The sequence below is a fragment of the Marmota marmota genome, unplaced genomic scaffold, assembly GCF_001458135.2.
Source record: "Marmota marmota marmota unplaced genomic scaffold, marMar, whole genome shotgun sequence".
In the NCBI taxonomy this organism is placed as follows: domain Eukaryota; kingdom Metazoa; phylum Chordata; class Mammalia; order Rodentia; family Sciuridae; genus Marmota; species Marmota marmota.
This window is the reverse complement of record NW_026000026.1, coordinates 13,455,914-13,476,195: the sequence shown is the minus strand read 5'-3', so window position 1 is coordinate 13,476,195 and position 20,282 is coordinate 13,455,914. Positions and strand designations below refer to the sequence as shown.

General features: G+C 40.7%; 1 protein-coding gene across 1 annotated transcript in view; it reads right to left on the bottom strand.

The window, feature by feature from the left end:
* Positions 1–2,295: 2,295 nt before the first annotated feature.
* Positions 2,296–20,282, bottom strand: part of Rab22a (RAB22A, member RAS oncogene family) — a 63,805-nt gene continuing 45,818 nt past the window's right edge. The window contains exons 5-8 of the mRNA XM_048811949.1: positions 14,387–14,458; positions 14,198–14,304; positions 13,467–13,576; positions 2,296–8,881 (exon numbers count right to left, since the gene is read on the bottom strand). Of these exons, the coding sequence (XP_048667906.1) occupies positions 8,784–8,881; positions 13,467–13,576; positions 14,198–14,304; positions 14,387–14,458 (387 nt within the window). The 3' untranslated portion in view covers positions 2,296–8,783. The remainder of the gene's footprint in view (positions 8,882–13,466; positions 13,577–14,197; positions 14,305–14,386; positions 14,459–20,282) is intronic.

The following is a 20,282-nucleotide window of genomic DNA, read 5'->3' as shown; positions in this document are numbered from 1 at the left end:
GACTAGAGGTCTGATTAAAATTGTGATTGATAAAGTGATTCATTTTTATCAGGTGTCACCTATAAAGCTTTTTTATTTTTCCCTTCTTCCTGTTTTATAGGCTTCCCCAGTGCTACAAGGAAAAGTGACAACTTGACATGCTGGTGACTAAATTCCAGATGCTGATGACACTTGCCTTCCCAACCAACACCACTGTTTTCAGTGGAGAATCATGTTTTGGCTGGTATTACTAGAAGACAAATAAATGAAAAACTTAAAAGGCTCTGCAATGCTCAAGTTACTGTCTCAATGGAAATCTGTTTCTTAAACTCTAGTGAAAAAAGACCCGCAATAAACCTTGAGGTTCTTTAGGAATCTGGGTCCATTATTTATAGTCCCCCCTTAACATATACTTCCCCCACTTTCTTCCAAGAGGATTTAGGACAGCTTGAAAACATCTCAAGAACCAGAAGGAAATAAATGTGTGCTGTAAAGTTTTATACACTGACTTCAAGTCTGGCTGTAAGCTTTTTATTGATCAAGATGAAGTGTGTGTGTGTGCGCGCGCGTGTGTGTTTAAAAAGGACAAACATAAGACAAATACCATTTCAAAGTATCCACTGAAGTAATTTTCACTAAAGCTCTGAAGATAGGATTAGGGTTCAGGAGTTTCTGATTTCCTTTGAAATAAGAAACACACACACACACATACTCATAGTAAGAAGAAATTTAAAGTATTTATGTACAAATAAAAGCAAAAGGTGAAACAAAGGGGACAGTTCTGTCACCCAAGTCTCTTCCCTTAGAGGTAACTTCTGTTAGCAGGAAGTGTAGATGTCCAGCCTTTCGAGCAGGGACCACATCAAGTGCTGCCTAGGATTCTGAGCCATGGAAATCTTGTACCCTTCTGTTGGGAGGAATGTTGATAAACCCCTTCAGAAAACTCTCTACTAAGGCAAAAAAGAGCAGGTGACAATATATGTGTTGTCAGGTACGCGTGCAAGAGACGTGTACACGTGCACCAGAGGCACGTGTGGTGCTCACTGCAGTAGGTCCCTGTCAGCAGAGATCTGGAGCCAAGCCAGTGCCTGTGCACACAGAGGGATGTGTAAATGGTGGCTTGTTCATGCCAGAGGACACCCATCTGAGAGAGTGAAGGCAACCACTACCCAGCACGTGGGATGAAAGAAGCCAAACCAGGAGCACATTCCACGTGTACATATGGCCCGAAGCACGACAGCAAGCCAGTGGGTGACGTTAAGAGCAGGACGGCAACCAAAGTGGGCCCGGGCCAGGGCTTCATCATATGGATGATGTCTTGCTCCTTTTGAGTGTCCTTCGTGACACCAAACTGTATATAAGATTTATGGCACTTTTGTACCTATCTTAAAATGTGAAAAACAAACCTGCAAATTACCTCACCAACATCAAAGTTATTTGATCAGAAGGGATTATCAGGGAGATGGCTTGTAAAAATGTGAGTGCTTACTCTTTGGTAGTGCTGGGTTAAATGCCAGTCAGAGGGGTATCCCACCCAAACAGCCTGTGTGGTAAGCTCTGATTATCCTCCCTTGGTGAAGATGAAAGAAACACCACTCAGGTTTAGGGTCTTGTTCAGAGCCACATAGCCTGGAGAGGGGCCAAGCTGAGCCTCAAACCCTCTCTGCTCTCTGTGGTTCCCTCTGAGCACAACTGCAGCACAGAGGGACAGCAGAGAGAAAACGGGAATGGAATGTGTGAAGCTGTGCTTCCATGGGAGCACTGAGTGAGTCCAGAGCTAATGCTGACTCTGGAAATGCTGGCATCTGTAAATGAAATCCACCAAACGACGGAGATGCCCGAAGGCCTTTCCTTCAGGAATCCAGAGCCCTCCTGTGGGCCTTCCCGCGGGCACAGGTGTTCCTGTGAAATGCCCAGGGGGCTCTGCAGGCCGGCAGAGATGCTCTCCACCTCAGCTACTGATGAACTGGGGAGGTGGGGACGCAGGAGGCCGAGGAGCCTAGGCCCCCGATCTAGATGCACCACTGCTCACCAGATGCCATCGAGGCTTCATTGTTCTGGGGCAGCAGTTCCCAAGTCCTCTGAAACAACGTCACAACACTTAGTTAAGAATGGGGATGTGGCTCAAGCGGTAGCACGCTCACCTGGCATGCGTGCGGCCCGGGTTCGATCCTCAGCACCACATACAAACAAAGATGTTGTGTCCGCCGAAAACTAAAAAAATAAATAAAAATTCTCTCTCTCTCTCAAAAAAAAAAAAAAAAAGAATGCATGTTATGTAGGACTGTGAAGAGAAACCATCGGAAGGCAGATACGTACATCTGTAAACACAGCATTTTATTAACAAAATGTACACACCCTTCTTACAACAGACTCCGTAGTGATTAGCATGTCATACTCTACACAAGCGCATTATAGAGTACTCAGGCCAAAACAGCACAGTTAAAAGTAGGCCAAATTGACATGCATTTTCAAACTGTCCACTACCAGCATAAGTATAAAAAGAAAGACCTTACAACAAAAGGCAAAAATTCTAGTTTTCTTTCATCAGCTTCTACAAACAGTACAGACATCATATGGTCACAGAGACTCAGGTCCAGCCCAAGGTTAAGATTGTAAAAATAACATCTTCAAACATCCGCATGAGCTTGGCAAATTATCCTCCTTACATTCCAGTACAGGTACCCAGGCAGTGCAAGATGCAGTGTGAAGCCACGGCTCCCAACCTGGCTTCTACAGTGCTACAAAAAGGCCCAGACTATAGGCATTTGATTTTTTCCCCACAGCAGATGCTATTGTAAAAGGCACAAATATTTTATTCCTTGCATCAGGTCTTAACAAAGTATGACATTTTTAGGAGAAATGAGTTGCTGGTATAATGGCTTAGTTGTTGTTGTTTTTTTTTTTTAACGTCTAGGCTCATCTCTCTAGCTGTTTCTCTTCTAGACCTTTGACTTGCACTTTTATACACTTTAACAAATGCTCTATTACAAACTCTGTGAAATTCTGACACTTAGGCGATCACCAGTGACAAAAAACCATTCTGCCAATCAGCTGAGTTCCCACTGTAAGCTAGGGCTGCCCACTCCCCTTCTGGAAATCCTGGAGGTCCTTACCTAAAGTCAGCTCTGGCATCTGATTGCATAGACATGACTCGCCCAGCTGGATGGAGTGGGCGCAGCCTGGTGCTGCAACTGTGACCGGCTGCAGGAGAAGGCACGTCATGTGCTGGGGAGGTGAGCAATGCAGGGTCTCCAAGGGACAGGTCACCAAAAAGTGAGAAGGGAACTAAGGCAAGAAGTCTGCTTTGATCACAGAGAAGGAAAGACAAACTCTTAAGGTCAGAGTGGCAAATGGTGATTATGTGAGCGACTAATAAAGCAAAACGATGGATGAGACAGATGAGAGTAGGGAAATTTTTTTTTTTCCTTTCCCAGGGCAATAAAGCTCTGTCTATACAGAACAACACATGGTTTAAAAATGGAGCCACCAACACTAGCCGGCTGCACAAGACTCTCCCTCACTGAGTTGACTTATCTCTCTGACACATGCATGGTCCATGTTAAGAATAAGCTTCATGAACTACCTAATAACTTCATATACAAAGGAAGTAAATAAATTCAAAAGCTGCTTCAAAAATTTTTAGGGGCTACTAGGTGCAGTGGTGCATGCCTGTAAATTCCAGTGACTCAGAAGGCTAAGGAAGGAGAACCCCAAGTTCAAGACCAGCCTAGGCAACTTAGTGAGACTCTGTCTCAAAATAAAAAAAGGGCTGGGGATGCAGCTCAGTGGGAAAACATCCTGGGTTCAATCCCCAGTCCCATCAAGAAAAAACAAACAACCCCCCCCCAAAAAAAAACAGACTCCTTCAAAAAATCATTACAATTGGCAGTCAGAATTGGTACTTGAACACCTGAAAGCTACCACAATTTTGTTTGTTGGGATAATGAAGCATTTTGATGAGGCACCAGACAGATATAAAAATGAACTTGCAAAAATGAATTAAACAATTTTTAAAAAATCCGTTAGACATCATGGTTGGCTTCACCACCTACTGTAGATACAGCCTAATCTTACTATCTCAAATGTTCAGCATAACAAAAGGAATTGATGGAAGGCATGAGACTTTTTGAAATTAAACTTCTGAATCCTTTTGTTTTGAAGCCAAAAATATTCTAGCATAGCTATAATTGATTATGCTCTGAAAGGAAAGAACACAGATATTAGTTATTTCTGATGGTACAGACCATCAAATTAAACTTGATCTATGCTACTGAAAGTCCTTCTAGATTTGGAAAGTAAATCATTTTCCTATAAACTAAGAGAATCTTGAAGGATGAGCTGAGAAATGTGCTGCTTCTTGGTTCCATTTATTCACCTTCCTGGTGATGTCAAAGGAGACTTCATCACAACAGGTCTATCACTTATCATTCTCATAGGTGGAGGAAATGGAGGCTCCTGAAAAATGGACTCTTCTAATACATTTTTAGACTTTCATTTGCACATGAAACAGGACAAATGCCCCAGAATTCCATTAACATTTCTTGCAAATCAGATAATCAAATTGCCTGGTTTTCTATTACTGGAAGTCAAGACAAGCAACTCTGCTGTCAAAAGAAATTTGCGGAGGTCATTTCTTAAAGCCCCAGGCTAAATTTCACCCCCACCACCCTTTTCTAAAACTACAGGGTATACTGCTTATCTCCTAGATCATTTGTTGCTTGGACTTTTTTTTTTTTTCTTTCTGTAAATCACAGTACCACAGGATATCCTAAAGATAACCTTAAAATGTTTTAAAATTTTCTGATGAACCAAGCTAACGTCAAATATATTTAACAGTGTGATCCCCAAAGGTACATTCCATTTCTTCCTTTAAAAACTATTAAGAGGTGCAGTTCCTTTGAAATCAAACAATAAACAAAAATTGTGTTGTTCATCCCTTTAAAAGAAATTTAAATACTGAAGATTTTCCCATCTAGCTTGTCACTGCCATGCAACTTTCTGGGTTTAGCAAGGAGGGCCAGCCTGAGTTAGTGGGCTGTGTCTGTCACTCTCCTCCAAACATTCTAAAGCAGGCACCTGGCATGATGAGCACTAATGGGTTCCCAACAACTTTTTTCTGGAAGGAAGGACTCTCTCATCACTTCCACAGGCTCCTGCAAAGACATCTGTATGTTTAGTGGACTCATCTGTTAGATGCAACACATTGTGTGCATGAGACTCTAAGAGCCCATGCATCACATTTTCAGTGTGTTCTGAAAGAATGAATGAAAAAGTGCCAAATAGAATTTATACGACCTCTTTTGCAATTCACTCTTAGCACAAATTTGAACACACGTACAAATTTGGAGACCCACGTACCAAAGAGTATGGCATAATCTGAATCTAACCTGCCTACTGAATCACAAGGCCATGGAAAACAGACACTCCAGTTTGACAATGCCAGGAAAGCCATGTGATCACTGTCCAAAGGCCATTTTCATTGCTCTATCTCCCAGGGTTTTAGAAATTCTCCTCAGCCTATTTCCTTCTTGAGACAAGAAATAGAATACTTGAAGAGAAGTTCCGAATTAAATGCAGTTTTCTTTCTCTTTGTATATTTAAAAGTAAAGAGAACTGACAACCCCAAGAAGGATCCTGGCCCAGGAGATCAAGCCTCTGATATGCCTTCATCCTTTCAGACATGGGTGGGCACCCAGGAAAGAGGAACATGAGAGCAGGCACTTCAAACATCAGAAATAGGGAACAAGGACATGTGTTAATCTAAAAGAAACAAATCTCTCAGCTGCTCTGAGCAGGGCCTGTCCTGACTGTGGCTGACAAGCAGGTGATAGAGGTTTCATTTGGAACCAGAAGGGCTTGTAGTAGATACTTCTCCCCAATCACTTCTTATAGAGAGTTGGAAATGAAGGACACTTACTTAATCATACTCTTACTTTATGTTCTTTTAATCACCACATGATAGTTAATTAGTTATCACAGAATCAGAAAAACACTTATGTAAAAGGAGAGATCTGGAGACCAGTGGTTTCTAGGATTGGACACCTGCAAAGAGCTTATTTCAACTTCTCTGAAAGGAATCGATACACACTTGCAGCTAATTAATGATTTCTCTCTTCTATTCAGTCCCAAAGTTTTTAAAAATGGCCCTGCGTCATAAGGGAACCAAATAGTTTTTTACAGATGGGCTATGTCTCAATTCCTTTGAAATCTTATGAGATTTTTCTCATAAGAAATAAAGAAATATGGAATGTGGTGGATCACTGCTTAGTCTGGTTAATCTGAAATGTGTTCAAAGTAAAGCACTGCTCCTGACTCTAATATTTACCTTTGCATTTTAGAAGCAAACAATATAAAATGAAGACCTTTTCCCTATTTTCACTGAGCATGGGTCATGGATCTGTGATAGAAACCTGTTGTTGCTGTTAGGCATTACAAAGGTACTACAAGCGAAAGAGCACCCTGTCAATTTTTTGGAGAGACTGATGAAAATGAGGGAGAAGAGGCCCCAGAAATGCCTGAGCGTACGCTCCACACTGCTTGTCCGTTAGTGAGATGTGGTTGTGACCAGGCAGAATCATTCCCTAGAAACTCACAGAAGCAGAGAGCTGCAAAGGGCAGGAGAGATGGCCTCGAGTTGGGCTAGATGGAGAACATCACAGTGAGATCAGAGGCACTCAGAAGAGGTTCAAAGGACCTCACCTGTGCACCAAGACACCATGTGCTCACCAGCATCTATTGGCAGGTTTGGTGGAAAAAATGTGAAGGTGGTGGATTTGCATCATCTTTCTGTGAAATAAGACAAAAAAAGGCCTCACATGCATTGCCTTTTCTGCAATCAGCCAGGCAACCTTTGTTTTTATTTGTTGTTGTAGAGATAGAGGCCTGGTAGTGGGAAGGCTGGGGACAGGCCAGGGCAGTGGTTGGACATCCTGGATATATATGAAGTAACATCAAGCCACCTTCAGTCGCAAGGGCCCAGCCCTAGGAGTCATGTGGCTTCTCGTATCAAGTTTGCTAATTTAGTGCTGAGTTGGAGGCAATGCTAGAGAGATAAGAGTCCATGTGTATTTCACACAAAACAGCGTTGGAATTTTTACCAACTGCATTCTTTCTATATGATTTCAAGAAGAATAAAGCAATTTCAAATGCTTAAGACATACAAGAGGGAAAAGGGAGTCATTTTTTACTTAATCCGAGTTATAATTTTCCCATTAAAATCTATCCATATCAAGTGGGGGGCACAAAGAAATAACAATTATTTTCAAAAGTTTTGACTGTTCAGTTTAAGGCTAGCTCTGAAAACACAATTTAGTTTGAAATTCAAGCTGTTTCATTTCCTATTTAATCCTGTAAATTTCCTTCTCGCACAATACTCAGGTTGGAGGGTGCCCAATTAGACCAGGAGCACATTTCCACCAACTGCACTTCAGTGCTTATTTTTAGATCATATTAAAAACCTCATTAGGCTCCCTGAGGGAAAAGAGTGTTAACCACTAACAGAGGCAGGGGAAAATAAAGGAAACGAAAAGATAAGCTAGATTGTTAACAAGAAAAGTGCTCTTAAACCAGTTGGTCTGGGGTCACTGTGAAAGCCGAGAGAAACTTATTACCAAGACCAGGTAAATGACTTGAGCTCAGAGCACACTCTTTTATCACAGGCCAGCAAGAACTAGTCAGGCTCATCGAAGTGGCATATGTCTTTATTATCATTTCCAGATGGGATGTAGAGGGAAGAGGGGTGGGCGGAAGGGAAAGCACAGAAACCTGGAAAGACTGTAAGCTAAACATCTATGCCTCTGCACAACATAAATGTGCCTCAGTCTCCAGTGGACAGGCTGAAAAGTGGGGGGGCATCACAAGACTGGGTGCGAGATTAAATGGAGTGCTGCATGAAACTTAGAATTTATTAATGTATTTACATAATTTATAGTCTTTAAGCAATGGTCTCATAAATACAGACTACAACTTTACATATGCTAAGCAACAGATACTTGTTTTCCCCACCAAAATACTTGGATTAAATAAAAAAATTGACAGCATTTACATTACTTTCTCCTCTTCCTTGTTTTTTAAACTGCTGCTAACCTATTTAGGACATATGCAGTTCATTTATTCCAGGTGCTTCTCTATCACCACCACAGTGGCGCCAAGTGATGTGTTTAGTGATACATGCGCGACAGGGTCAAAAGCAAACCCAGGGTGGGCCAGCAACCACTGCCATGGTGTTGGCTTTCTGTATGTATCTGGGGCTAACATGCTTCACAGAAAGTGCTTCAGAGACAGCAGAGATGGAGTATCTCCATCTGTCCTAGACAGAACCATTTCAGCTTCCAACAGTAACTGCCGTCCCTCTACCTGCAATATCCTACCACATTTAAATGATACAACTCCCTCCAACAGTGGTAACGGGAAACCAAGGAAATGATAATCTTGCCTCCCCCCCCCCAAGAACCACGAAAGTGCTAATTTTCCCTTTTTACAAATGTTACATAAAATCCTGATTACAAAACTACTCAGCAATTTAATTCCACCATCCATACAATGACGTGCTCCCTTCAGCAAGGTCAAAGTCAATGATGCGGTCCCTTTGGACACCACAGATCCTTGACATACTGGACGTCCACAGACTGAAATACCATTGCTGCAGTCTTCAAGGGGAGAACAGAACCGGCCAATTTCTGTGAGTCCTTTTTGCATGAAGAAGACTCGAGCGGCTAGGTGGACACTGGTAGCAGGCCCCCAGCCCTCCTGCTAACTGTCAGGACCACCTGCTTCACCATCGAGTCTGAGGCTGAGGCTCATCAGCAGCAGCTTCGCTTTGGCTCTGACGGCTGTCTGCGGAGTTTGAAGCCCTTACCGCCAGATGGCGGGTTGGCGTCTGTGGATGGAATTCTTCGACCTACACCAAAATGGGAGGAGAGGGAATCAGCTACAACTTTCCAAATCGGTTCCTTCTCAGACACAATTTTGCAGATGCAATTTGAGTTAAAAAAAAATATTAATAAACATTTTCCTTGGGAATAATTTACAGAAAAGTTGCGAAGATGACTGATGCACAGAGTTGCTGTACATCTCATCTTGTTCCCTTCAATATAGACTGGGGTCTTATATTGTCTTGGGACATTTGTTGAAGTGAATAAATCAACATTAGACTTTTTTCAGGTATCACCAGTTTTTCCACTAATGTCCAGTTTCGGTCCCAGGATCCAAACAAGGATATTACACAGTACTTAGTAAAGAAACAAGAATTTTTTTTTTTGTAGTTCTGGGGATTGAACCCAGAGCCTTATGCATACTTGGCAAACACTCTATACTGAGCTACATCCTGAGACCATTAGTAAAATTTTTAATTAAAAAATTACACATTAAAAAAAAACATTGAGTAGATAATAAACTACATGTTAAAAAAAAATTCGATCAGAACATGCCTGTCCCTTAGTGTCATGGCAGAGCTACCACTGTGACCTACTGCTGGTGCAGCCTTCTGGGGAGGGAGTATCTGGTTCCTGCCCCGCTCTGCTTTCTGAAGCATGAAGGAGAGCAAGTAGTAGGAACTGACCTCCTCCTTGATGCTTTCACTCAATACATCCTGGGGACTGCTCCTCCTTAGCACAGTGGAGACGGCTGCTTCTTTTATTAGCTTTACATCACCTGTATGTATCATATATTTAACTGTTCTTCCACTGATGGATATTTAGTTTATTCCCATATTTTGATGTTATAATAATGGTGTGTGTGTGTGTGTTGTGTGTGTGTTTTGTGTGTGTTGGATAAACAAACAGGATTGGAGGAGCTAGGTCATGCTATTCTATACTTGGCATTTGTCTGACACACAATGTCTTCCCAGTGTCTGTTTAGCACAAATGCAAGAAGGATTCGTGATTTAAATTTTCACAGATGATGCCAGATTGCTCTCTAAAGAGGCTGTGCCATTTTATTCTCCTACCAACAATGTGTAAGAATGAACAGGTTTCACTTTACTGCTCTGTGAAGCATAATGTCAAATTTGAGACAAATCTTAAATCACCCGTCCATCTACCTGGCTGATAATCAAGGGCTACTTTCTCTAAGATGGCTTTCCTGATGCCCACCTACTTCCTACCTCTCTCCATCTCAGATACCGAATTCCATCAGGTCACTAGAAGCACACCAGGACATATTTGTTTACATGACTGACTCCCTCTAACTACACCCTACGCTCTTCTAGAGAAGAGAGATCCTGTTTCTCCATATGGGTGGTATTCCTGGAATCTTTGTGGCACACTACCTGGTGTGGAGGTATTCGTAAACATGGAATGAATGGACAGGCACAGCTTCTGATGTTAGCAAGGCTAAGAGAGAACTGGCAGCAACACTCAGGTCCTTGACAATCAAGCCTCAAGACTTCACCATTCTGGGAAGTGTATAAAATGTGTGGGCAGCACACGGCATGGTCCCCACATCAACTAAAAAGTCTCCTGCAACTTCTCAAATATCTACAGATACTGCTGTAATATTTATAAGTTACCAATTATTTAAAAGCTTTACTGAAGCTTCTTGTTATTATGTTTTTCTCAATAAATGGAAACTCAAATGCAGATATCACAGAAGCAGCTATTAAATGTGACAAAAAGTCTTTTTAGAATGAGTATTCCTAGAAGAAAACATCTTTATCATCTGGGAATAGGCAATGGTTTCTTAAACAGGAACTAAAAATCATATGCTGACCATGAAAAAAAAAAAAAAAAAAAAAAGGAAAAAAAAAAAAAAAAAAAAAAAAANAAAAAAAAAAAAAAAAAAAAAAAGGACAAATTGGATTAGATTCAGATGAAAAACTTCAGTTGATTGAAGATTGATTCAAAAATTAAAGTCAGGCCACAGAGGAGGAGATATTTCTAATACACATAATCAACAAGGGACGAACATACAAAATAAAGCAGCATAGACATTAAGAAGGCAGTTGCCTGGCAGGCACTTCACAAGACAGACCACTCAGAGAGCACAGAAACGTACATAAGTGTCTGGACAGCGTTCGGTTTCATCAACCCAGGGGAAATGTAGTCCACTACCTGCCCAGCAGAGATACAGGAGTAGAACCTCACACACACACTGATGAGTATCCACTGGCATAACCACCATTGTGAATATTGGCAGTGAAATCATATGAATACAGGTAAATCCAACGACCCAGCTATTCTTCTTTTGGGGATAAAGATATCTAACAAAATGTGTACAGATGTTCACCAAAGGACATGACCAGAATGTTCAGAACAGTACTGTAGTAGCTTTAAATTGGAAACAACTGTCCAAATGTCCATCTACAGCAGAATGGATGATTATACCATGGATATCCCCCTTCCCCAGTCCCCACCTCTGAATCTGGAACCTGACACACACACGCCCCGAGAATGCATCTCCTACAGCTCCATGAGATAATAGGGATGATCTAAAAATGTAATATATAATAAGAGAAACCAGACACAAAGAGTAAACAGAGTATGCTTTAAAAAATATAAATAGCACAAAACATATGTAAAACCAAACCATGTTAAAGAGTTAACAGGATGGTTGTCATCCTGGAAGCAGGAGAGCCATGGCTTACCCTGAGTGCACCCACAGGCTCTACTCCACTGGGAACAACACATTGGCCTTTGTGCTTCTGTAGGTGAACTTTTCCATATGAATCTTCAACACACAGTTATGCTAGGCACTGTGCTCATACAATGTGACAGCAGCACCCAGTGAAAAATAAACCTGATTTCTACCTATGACAATTTTTCTAATCTTTGTGAATCGTTTTTTTTGGTGACGCTGATGATAGAACCCAAGACCTCAGTCATCGCAAGCAATTGCTCTGCCTGAACCACACTCCCAATCACACTGTTGATACAGTTCACAACCTTCTTCTTCTTTTTTTTGGCTATACTGGGGGTTAATCCCAGGGGCATTTTCCCACTGAACTACATTCCAGCCCTTTTAAAATTTTGAGACAGGATCTTGCCAGGTTATTCAGGCTGGCTTTGAACTTGCCATCCTTCTGCTTCAGCCTCCCAAATTGCTGGGATTATAGGTGCATGACACTGTGCTTAGTGTAAACGGCCAGATATAAACAATGGGACACATTACATAAAAATCCAGATCTCTGAGCAAACTACAGATAGCAACATAAAAGCAAAACAAAAGTAAACCATAAAAAACCTTGAAAACCACCTCCGCAACTGGGCACCAAGAGGCTTATACTCCAGCTTAACTCCAGTTGCTGGAGCTGGGGCCAAACCCCAGGGCTTCCCAGGAGACTGCTCCACTTGGCCTTGGTGGGCACTGGAGTTCACAACCCTTCTTCACAGAAGCTAAGAACCTTTCCAGTTCTAGCTGTCTCAGATCTTAATCAGAGGGTGGACCTTAATGCATTGACCTTGCAGGGCTGACTCCTGCACCTCCCTGGCGCCTGCCATGTCAATGTGAACTCCCGCATCTTGAGAGGGTCTGCTGTGTTTGACCTCAGCTGGTATCACCTCCTCAGAGAGGCCTTCCCTGATCACCTGCAGGTACTTTTTCACTTCATCCTAAATCATTTTCTTTTTTCTTTTTTCAAAAATTAGTTCTAATCAGTTATACATGACAGTAGAAAGCTCTTCGATGCATTGTACATAAATGGAGCAGAATTTTTCAATTCTCTGGTTGTACATGAAATAGAGTCACATCATTTGTGCAATCACATATGTACCTAGGGTAATGATGCCCGTCTCATTCCACCGTCTTTCCCACCCCCTTGCCACTTCCCCCTGTAAATTATTTTCTTCATGTCTCTTATTATGATCTGAAATGATCCTATTTATCTGGCGTTCACTTTCTGTCTCCCTCGGCAGAACGTGCGCTCTGAGAGAGGAAGGGCTGTGTCTATCTTCTTCAGGCTCTCTCCCCAGAGCCTGGAACAGTTTCCAATAAATATTTTGATGAATTTGAATGAAATGAATAAACATAGATACAATCTGTAGGGGATCCCAAAGGCATGCAGCAGCCTCTCTCCTATCTAGTGTCATCATGCAACACTCTGGAAGGGGAAGGGGAGGGTAGGAAAAAGATCTCCATACCTCTCCCCTGCTTACTACTAATTTTTGAGGATTTTCTTACAGGGTAATTATATCTGCATTTTATTTCCTTTTATTTATTTTGCTCATTTTTGATGACCTTGGATGACTAATTGAAATACATTTAAATAGAGAAAGAGGGAGACTATAGCTTCTGTGACCTCATGCCCTGTGCATTACTTATTCAGTAGCAACATTATTTCCAGAAGAGCCACAGTCATCAGGCAGCAGCTCTCCAGCAATCACACCTTGAGAGGAAAGCTGGCCGTTCCTCTTGTACTCTCAAATCTCATTTCACTGACGACAGCACCAGAGACTAGACTACTCAAAATACGATGGGAATTCTAACCAGGAAGATAATTCTTTCTGAAGTTGTTCTGCACAGAGGAAACCCATAAGAACAGAGATACTCACTAATTTCTATAAAGAGCTCATTTATGTTTATCGCATTTTTTGCGCTGGTCTCTACAAAAATCGCATGAATGGAGTCAGCGTAGTCCTTAGCATCTCTCTCCATGACTTCTCTGTAAGGCAACAATTGCAAATCAGAACTTCTACCCATTAAGAGCTTATGTTACCCCCACCTACCCAGTAATTAACCAGATTATTGATGACAGAGGGTGTTCTGAATGGCTCTGTGAACCCCAACACTCAGTCTTCCCAATTATACCACTTCTGTGTTTAAACAAACAAAACCCAGTACCACTAACAACATAGCTAATGGAATGATTAGGGCAAGGTTTTCTACTCCTACCCCCAAAATAAAAATAAAAAACCCCTGCCTTGGGAATTATGGAAACGGTAGAGAGAAAATTCTAATAAATGTGCTTTCCTTATTCAGTTCTGTAACACAAGAGCCTGGGGGCTGCCCTGATCTCAGATAATGCCAACTGTGATGTGACCAATGTTCAAGTAAATTACACACCTATCTATAGACATAATGCGATTTGCTCCAAATGCCTGAAATTATAATTTTAGTTTGAAATTTCAGGACTCAGACCATATAACAAAAAGGAATTTTTCAATGTCAAAGATTAAAAAAAAAACAAAAAAAACCACACACACCAAGATTTTTACACTGGATATTGCTCATTAAGAACAGGAACACATAATCAGCAGTGCAATCTCTTTGTCTAATAACTTACCTGACATCAATAAGATCACACTTATTTCCTGCAATGGCAACTACAATATTAGGTGGGCCATGCTGTCGAAGCTCTTTTACCCAGTTCTTCAATGTTGAAAATGTCTCCTGTAATACAAAGGAAGAAACTGGAGATCTAAGCAACTAAGAATCTCCAAAATATTCTAAGGAAAACTGAATATGGTCTTACTTCTTTTGTGATATCGTAAACGATTATAGCTGCAGCTGAGCCTCGATAGTACATTGGTGCTAAGGCACGAAACTGCAGAGGGAAATAAACAACAACAATGGAAAAACTGGTTAAATATTTTTTTTTTTTTAAATTAGACTTCAAAGTCCATTATCCCTGTACAAAAGGTAATCTTTCTCTGAAGCCAAAGATGACATCATGTTTTAAAGCAAATGAACCAGTAATTACCAAAGGCGAAAACTTTTAATGTTATCACTGAAATGTCTCTCAGAAGATAGTTTAGAATACAGTTTTATAGGAATTAAATATGGTGCTATAAACAATTGATTCAGCTAAAAAGGCTTTTTAATTGAACTCAATGTTGTAATTCCCAAATTCATTTGTTCAATAGTCCTTTAAACTTTGGCTTTCCAAACTATCAGGGAGATAAAAATAATGCTGTGAACAGTTCTCCAGAGAAGTGCTGCATTGGGGTGTCTCAGAGATCACCCTGTAATCCAGATGCTGATTGTCCTAGACAAGGTTACACATTTAAATTCACTACTCGAATGAGTCTGCAACATGCTTTCTTGATATCTTAATCCATGTGGTGATTCCCAAATGCAGGGTACATGTCTCATTTCATTTCCACCTCCCCTCCACTGAGCACAATAAGGATGAGAAGAAATGAGGAGGAGTAACCACTTCCACAGCTACGGTGGTTTAGTGAGACCTTTTTTTGATGAATGCCAAACAGGAAACATGAAGCACTTTCCCCAGTCAAAATCTGGTTCCTGTGTAAATGTCCTCGTAAAAGCATCATCCACAGAATGTGAGGCCAAAGTTAACAGACTAGACTTTTACCTTCACACTTCAACTTTGAAGGCTGAACTGTATGATGTCATGTTGTGTACTGCATCCTGCTGTTTCTGGCAGCTTATACCAAATATGGCAGGAATGCCTTCATGGGGGAGCACTGGTGCATATGCAGCATACACACAGAACTGTGCACATTGCAACTTCTTTTCTTGTGACCCTGGGTTGTGAACCAAGGGTGCTCAACCACTGAGCTATATCCTTACCCTTTTTGTATTTTTTGAGACAGGGTCTTGCTAAGTTGCTGAGGCTGGCCTCCAATGTACGATCCTCTTGCCTCAGTTACTTGGGCCACAGTGACAGTCTGGACTCTAACTTCTTATCAGTTAGTTTAATTTTTTGGCTTTTTAAAAAAAAATTTTTTCCCCTTAGTTGTAGTTGGACACAACACCTTTATTTTATTTATTTATTTATTTTCATGTGGTGCTGAGGATCGAACCCAGCGCCTTGCACGTGCTAGGCAAGCCCTCTGCCGTTGAGCCACAAACCCAGCCCATAATCTTTTTGCTTTTAAACTTTCATGTTACTTTGAGTTTTACAAAAGAAAGAGAAAAATATGACTATAAGCTCCATGAGGGAAGATAGCATCAGTGTTTTGCACTCCATTTTATCTCAGGGCCTAGCACCTGAGGTAATCAAGAACTGGTGAGCAAATGAAGAACTGTAACGTGGGGATGTCAAACTAAATGCCAGATCTGTATGTCCACAGACAGAAATGTTCACTAATCTCTGTGAGTAAAAGGTCTGCCTGGGTGAAAGCCTACTTCCAACAAAATGGTAAGTTTTAGAAGAAAACAAAAATAAAAGTTGTAAGTTAAGAAAACAATGCAGGAAAAGGAACTATATCTGAGTGCAATGGCCACACCTGTCATTCCAGCTACTTGGGAGGCTGAGGCAGGAGGATCACAAAGTTCAAGGCCAGTCTTGGCAACTGAGTGAGATCCTGACTCAAAATGAAAAATAAAAAGGGCTGTGGTGTAGCTCATGGTAGAGTGTTCCTGGGTTCAATTCCTAGGACCACACATGAGGGGGAGGGGAAGAAACTACATTAGGTAAAAAAGATTTTAAATGTCGGACTGACTTCCACAGCATACACAGCACACAGGTGGAAGAAAGGGTTATGGTATTAGTTTTCATTTCTGATATGCTTATGGTGGCAACATCCTTTACAGGGTTCTTTCTTTTTCTTTGTTCAAAACTGTAAGGTAAAATTCACATGAGTAAAGCAAAGACCTTAGCTGTGCAACTGATAAGTGATGGACGTACACATCCATAGAAACCATCCACCACGGGGCTGGGGATGTGGCTCAAGCAGTAGCACGCTCGCCTGGCATGTGCGGGGCGCTGGGTTCGATCCTCAGCACCACATAAAAATAAAAAATAAAGATGTTGTGTCCGCCGAGAACTAAAAAAATAAATATATATAAAAAAAAGAAGCCATCCACCAGGATAGCAAACGTGAAATTTAATGTCCCTGTTTAACCTTGACATAATCTTTGTCTCTGAGCCTACTTCCTACTATGAACTTGAGCACAGTGGCTGTCTTCTGTCTATGATTTGCATGGAATATCATTTCCATTCTCTTGTTTTCAACCTTTCTTTGTATTCACGAACAATCTTTAACCAGCACACAGTCCGGTCCCGCCTTTCGGCACATCTGTCCACCTCTGCCTTCCAAGTGCAATGGTCCTTTACGTTCAACGCACCTACTGATGTGCTTGGGTCTCGGTCCACTGCTTTTTTTTATGTGTGTTCCATTTCTTTCTAAATTCCTTTGTCCTTCCTTTACTCTTCTCTTTGGATTGGATGCAGCGATATTATCTTACATCACTTTTTAAGTGGCTGTTCTTGTAACCACAATATACATTTTTTTCTAGTGTACTTAAGAGTTTAAAATGTTATCACTTCATATAAAATGTAAGAACCATCCAAGCATCGAATGCTTTTTATCCCACATTCTTTGTGCTGTTGTCAAATATTTAAAATCTATCTACACTATAAATTCCACAATCCAATATCATAATTTTTAAATTAAATGGCCAGTTTTCTTTTATAGTTGAGAAGAAACAATGAGAGATTCTCATATTTACTATATCCCAAGGCTGCTTATTTCTTCCTGTGGATCTTATTTACCATTTATTTACCAAAGTCATTTCACTTTAGCCTGAAAAACTTTCTGTGAACTGCTGCTGAATTGTTTTTGCTTTTCTAATAGCATCCTATTTTGACTTCATATTTGACAGGTATTTTTGGCATGGTAGAGATACTGTCCCACTGACTTCTGGTCATCACTGTTTCTGTAAGAAGACAGCCATCATTCAAACTGTTCCCTCACATATAATGTATCTTTCATCTGTGGCTGCTTTTGAGATTCAATTTCTGGTTTCAGCAGTTTGATTCATGATGTATGTATCTAAATGTGGTTTTTGTTGTACTTACATGTTTGCTGAACTTCTTGGTTTTGTGAGATGGGGTTTCACTGGATCTGGGAATATTTTAGGCATTCTTTTTGGAGTCTCTTTTTCCCCCGAACCTCTCTCTTTCTTTGCTTCTTCTGGGTCTCAATTATACCTATGTTAGGCTATTTGAATTTGTCTCAATAAGTATTGTTCATCTTTTTCTACTCTGTTCCTCTGATTAATTTGTTCTATCACTTATCCAGTGAATTCTTCACCTTAAATAAAAATGAAATGTAGCTTTCAGTTTTAGCATTCCCATTTGATTCTTTTTCATTAAGAGTGAGATTTCTCTTCTGCAGTTAAGTAGTTAAGACTACTTTTCTTTAAATCTTTGAACATACTTAAAATGTGTGCTTTAAGTTCTGTATCTGCAAATTCTAATAATGGGTGGGGAGTTGTTCTCCCTGTGTCCTCTTCTCCTTCTTCTCTGTATGTATAATCATTCTGACTGTATACTGGACAGCATGGATGATACACTTAAGAAAACTAGTTTTTGTTTTCTTCTTTGCAGAGTGTTAAATTACCGGCTAGCCACTGTGAGACAGGCCACCTTAACTTTGTGTAAGGCCATCAAGGTCCCCCTTAGTTGCAGGACCTGTTCTCCACTGATGAGGCACTGCCCTTCGGAAGTTTCAATGGGATGCCCGAGGTGTTTACCCCTCCCCTCTAACATGGCAGGACTGGGTTCAAACTCCAGACTGCAGCTCTGCTGTAATGGCAGTCTCTGCTCTGTTCTAGTCACTCTTCTAGCTGTTGGTCTCTTCTGGGTTTGGTAATGTCTCCTCTGTATATTCACAACTTGGATGGTCAACCAAAGACTTGAGGAAAACTTATAAACAGACTTTGGGGCTTCCCTCCTTGCTGGGACCATTTTTGTGGGATTTGTATCCTCTTTTCCCAGTTGTTCTTGCAGTCCTCAACACGACTCACAGGTGTCATAAGCTAAAAAGACAGGCTTTCTGCTTGAGTCCTAGTTGCCATATGGTCTGAGGAGTGTTAACTAGGAAAAGCTGTGACAATGTGGACCATGCCCATCATAGCTCTTTTGTTCAGTCCCTGGCTGCATCTGGTTGCTCTGCAATACATTTTAAAAGTTTTATCCAGAGTTTGTATATAAATTGCTGTATCTGGGAAGGTTAGTCTATTATAGGGTACTCTTCTGTCATGTTGAAACTCTTTCCATATCATTTTGGTGTAAAGAAAAAAGATGGAAGCACATAAAGAAACTCAAAAGACATCAGCACATCTGTGCTCCAAATGTGGCTCTAAATCAGGAGATAGCAAACTTTTTAAGGCAAGGGCCAAGAATATTACAGGTTTGTGGACCATCTGAGTTTTGTCACAACCACTCATCTCTATTACCGTAGAATGAAAACAGCCATGGAAACCAGCATGGTTATGTTCCAATAAAAAGTTTACTTACAAAAACAGGCAACAGGTTGGATTTGGCCCATAGGCCATAGTCTGTTACTCCGGTTCTAGATGACCCTAAGTCATTAAGTTCCTGACTTTTAACATAAGAACAATTCCTTACAAGACTATGGTGATAATAACTGTGTGCTTTCCTGGTGTTCTGACCTGTGGAAAAAGCCATCAGGAGAACCACAACAAGTAGGGATGTAAATGTTTAGGATCTGGATGTAGGGTCTGCTAGATTCTGCTAAACAGCTTTCTTCTACATCATCACATGCAGATAGAAAGCATTTGAAGTGTTTTTCTACACTGATGGTGTAATAATGGGATGCACTCATGGTGCTCATGTGCTGTGTTTGTCTCCACACTACTACAGGAGTCTTTGTTAGTGAAGGATAATTGGTGGGAAAATGTGACAAAATGAATTCACTCAGTTTGCAAATAACAGGGACAAAAAGGACTCACAGAGGTCATCTTGAGGAAGTAAGTTTAAATTTAGGAAAATAAGTCTCATTTTACCTGGTAGTTGAAAAATATTTGCCTTATTTTTAAAAATATTTTTATTAGTTATTGATGGACCTTTACTTATTTGCTTAAATGTGGTGCTGACAAATGAGCCCAGAGCCTCACACATGCTAGGCAAGTGCTCTGCCACTGAGCTGTAGCCATATTTTAACAGTCAGGAGCTGAATTTTTTGGATGAACACTGAATCACAGTTAACTGATAATTTGGTTATGACTGTTCTGATAAAACTATATGCTAGCACAATATGATATCCTTCATTTCATATTTGATCACACAGTCTTATAAAAATAGTAAGTTTTACAAGATATTTGTAGCCTCCAAGAATTTTCTGTAAGTCCCTCTGAACTCACTGTCATCTGAAGTGCTGTACCAGCAACCTGACAGGTATTTTTCTCTTCATTTAACAAGATCCCAATGGTCAAGGATTCACATAACATTTTGAAAAATTCTCCAAAATCACTTTCACCAGTTTAATCACTTTGTAATCATCCATAACCTGACCAACAGAAAGACAACACACTGTCAAAATGTGTGGCAACAGGATAGATGCTAGACTCAAATGGGGAGGCTATACAATTAGTTAGTTGATCAGAAAGTTTTCATTTTATAACCATTTTTGTTTCCATTGAGAATCTTTAAACTA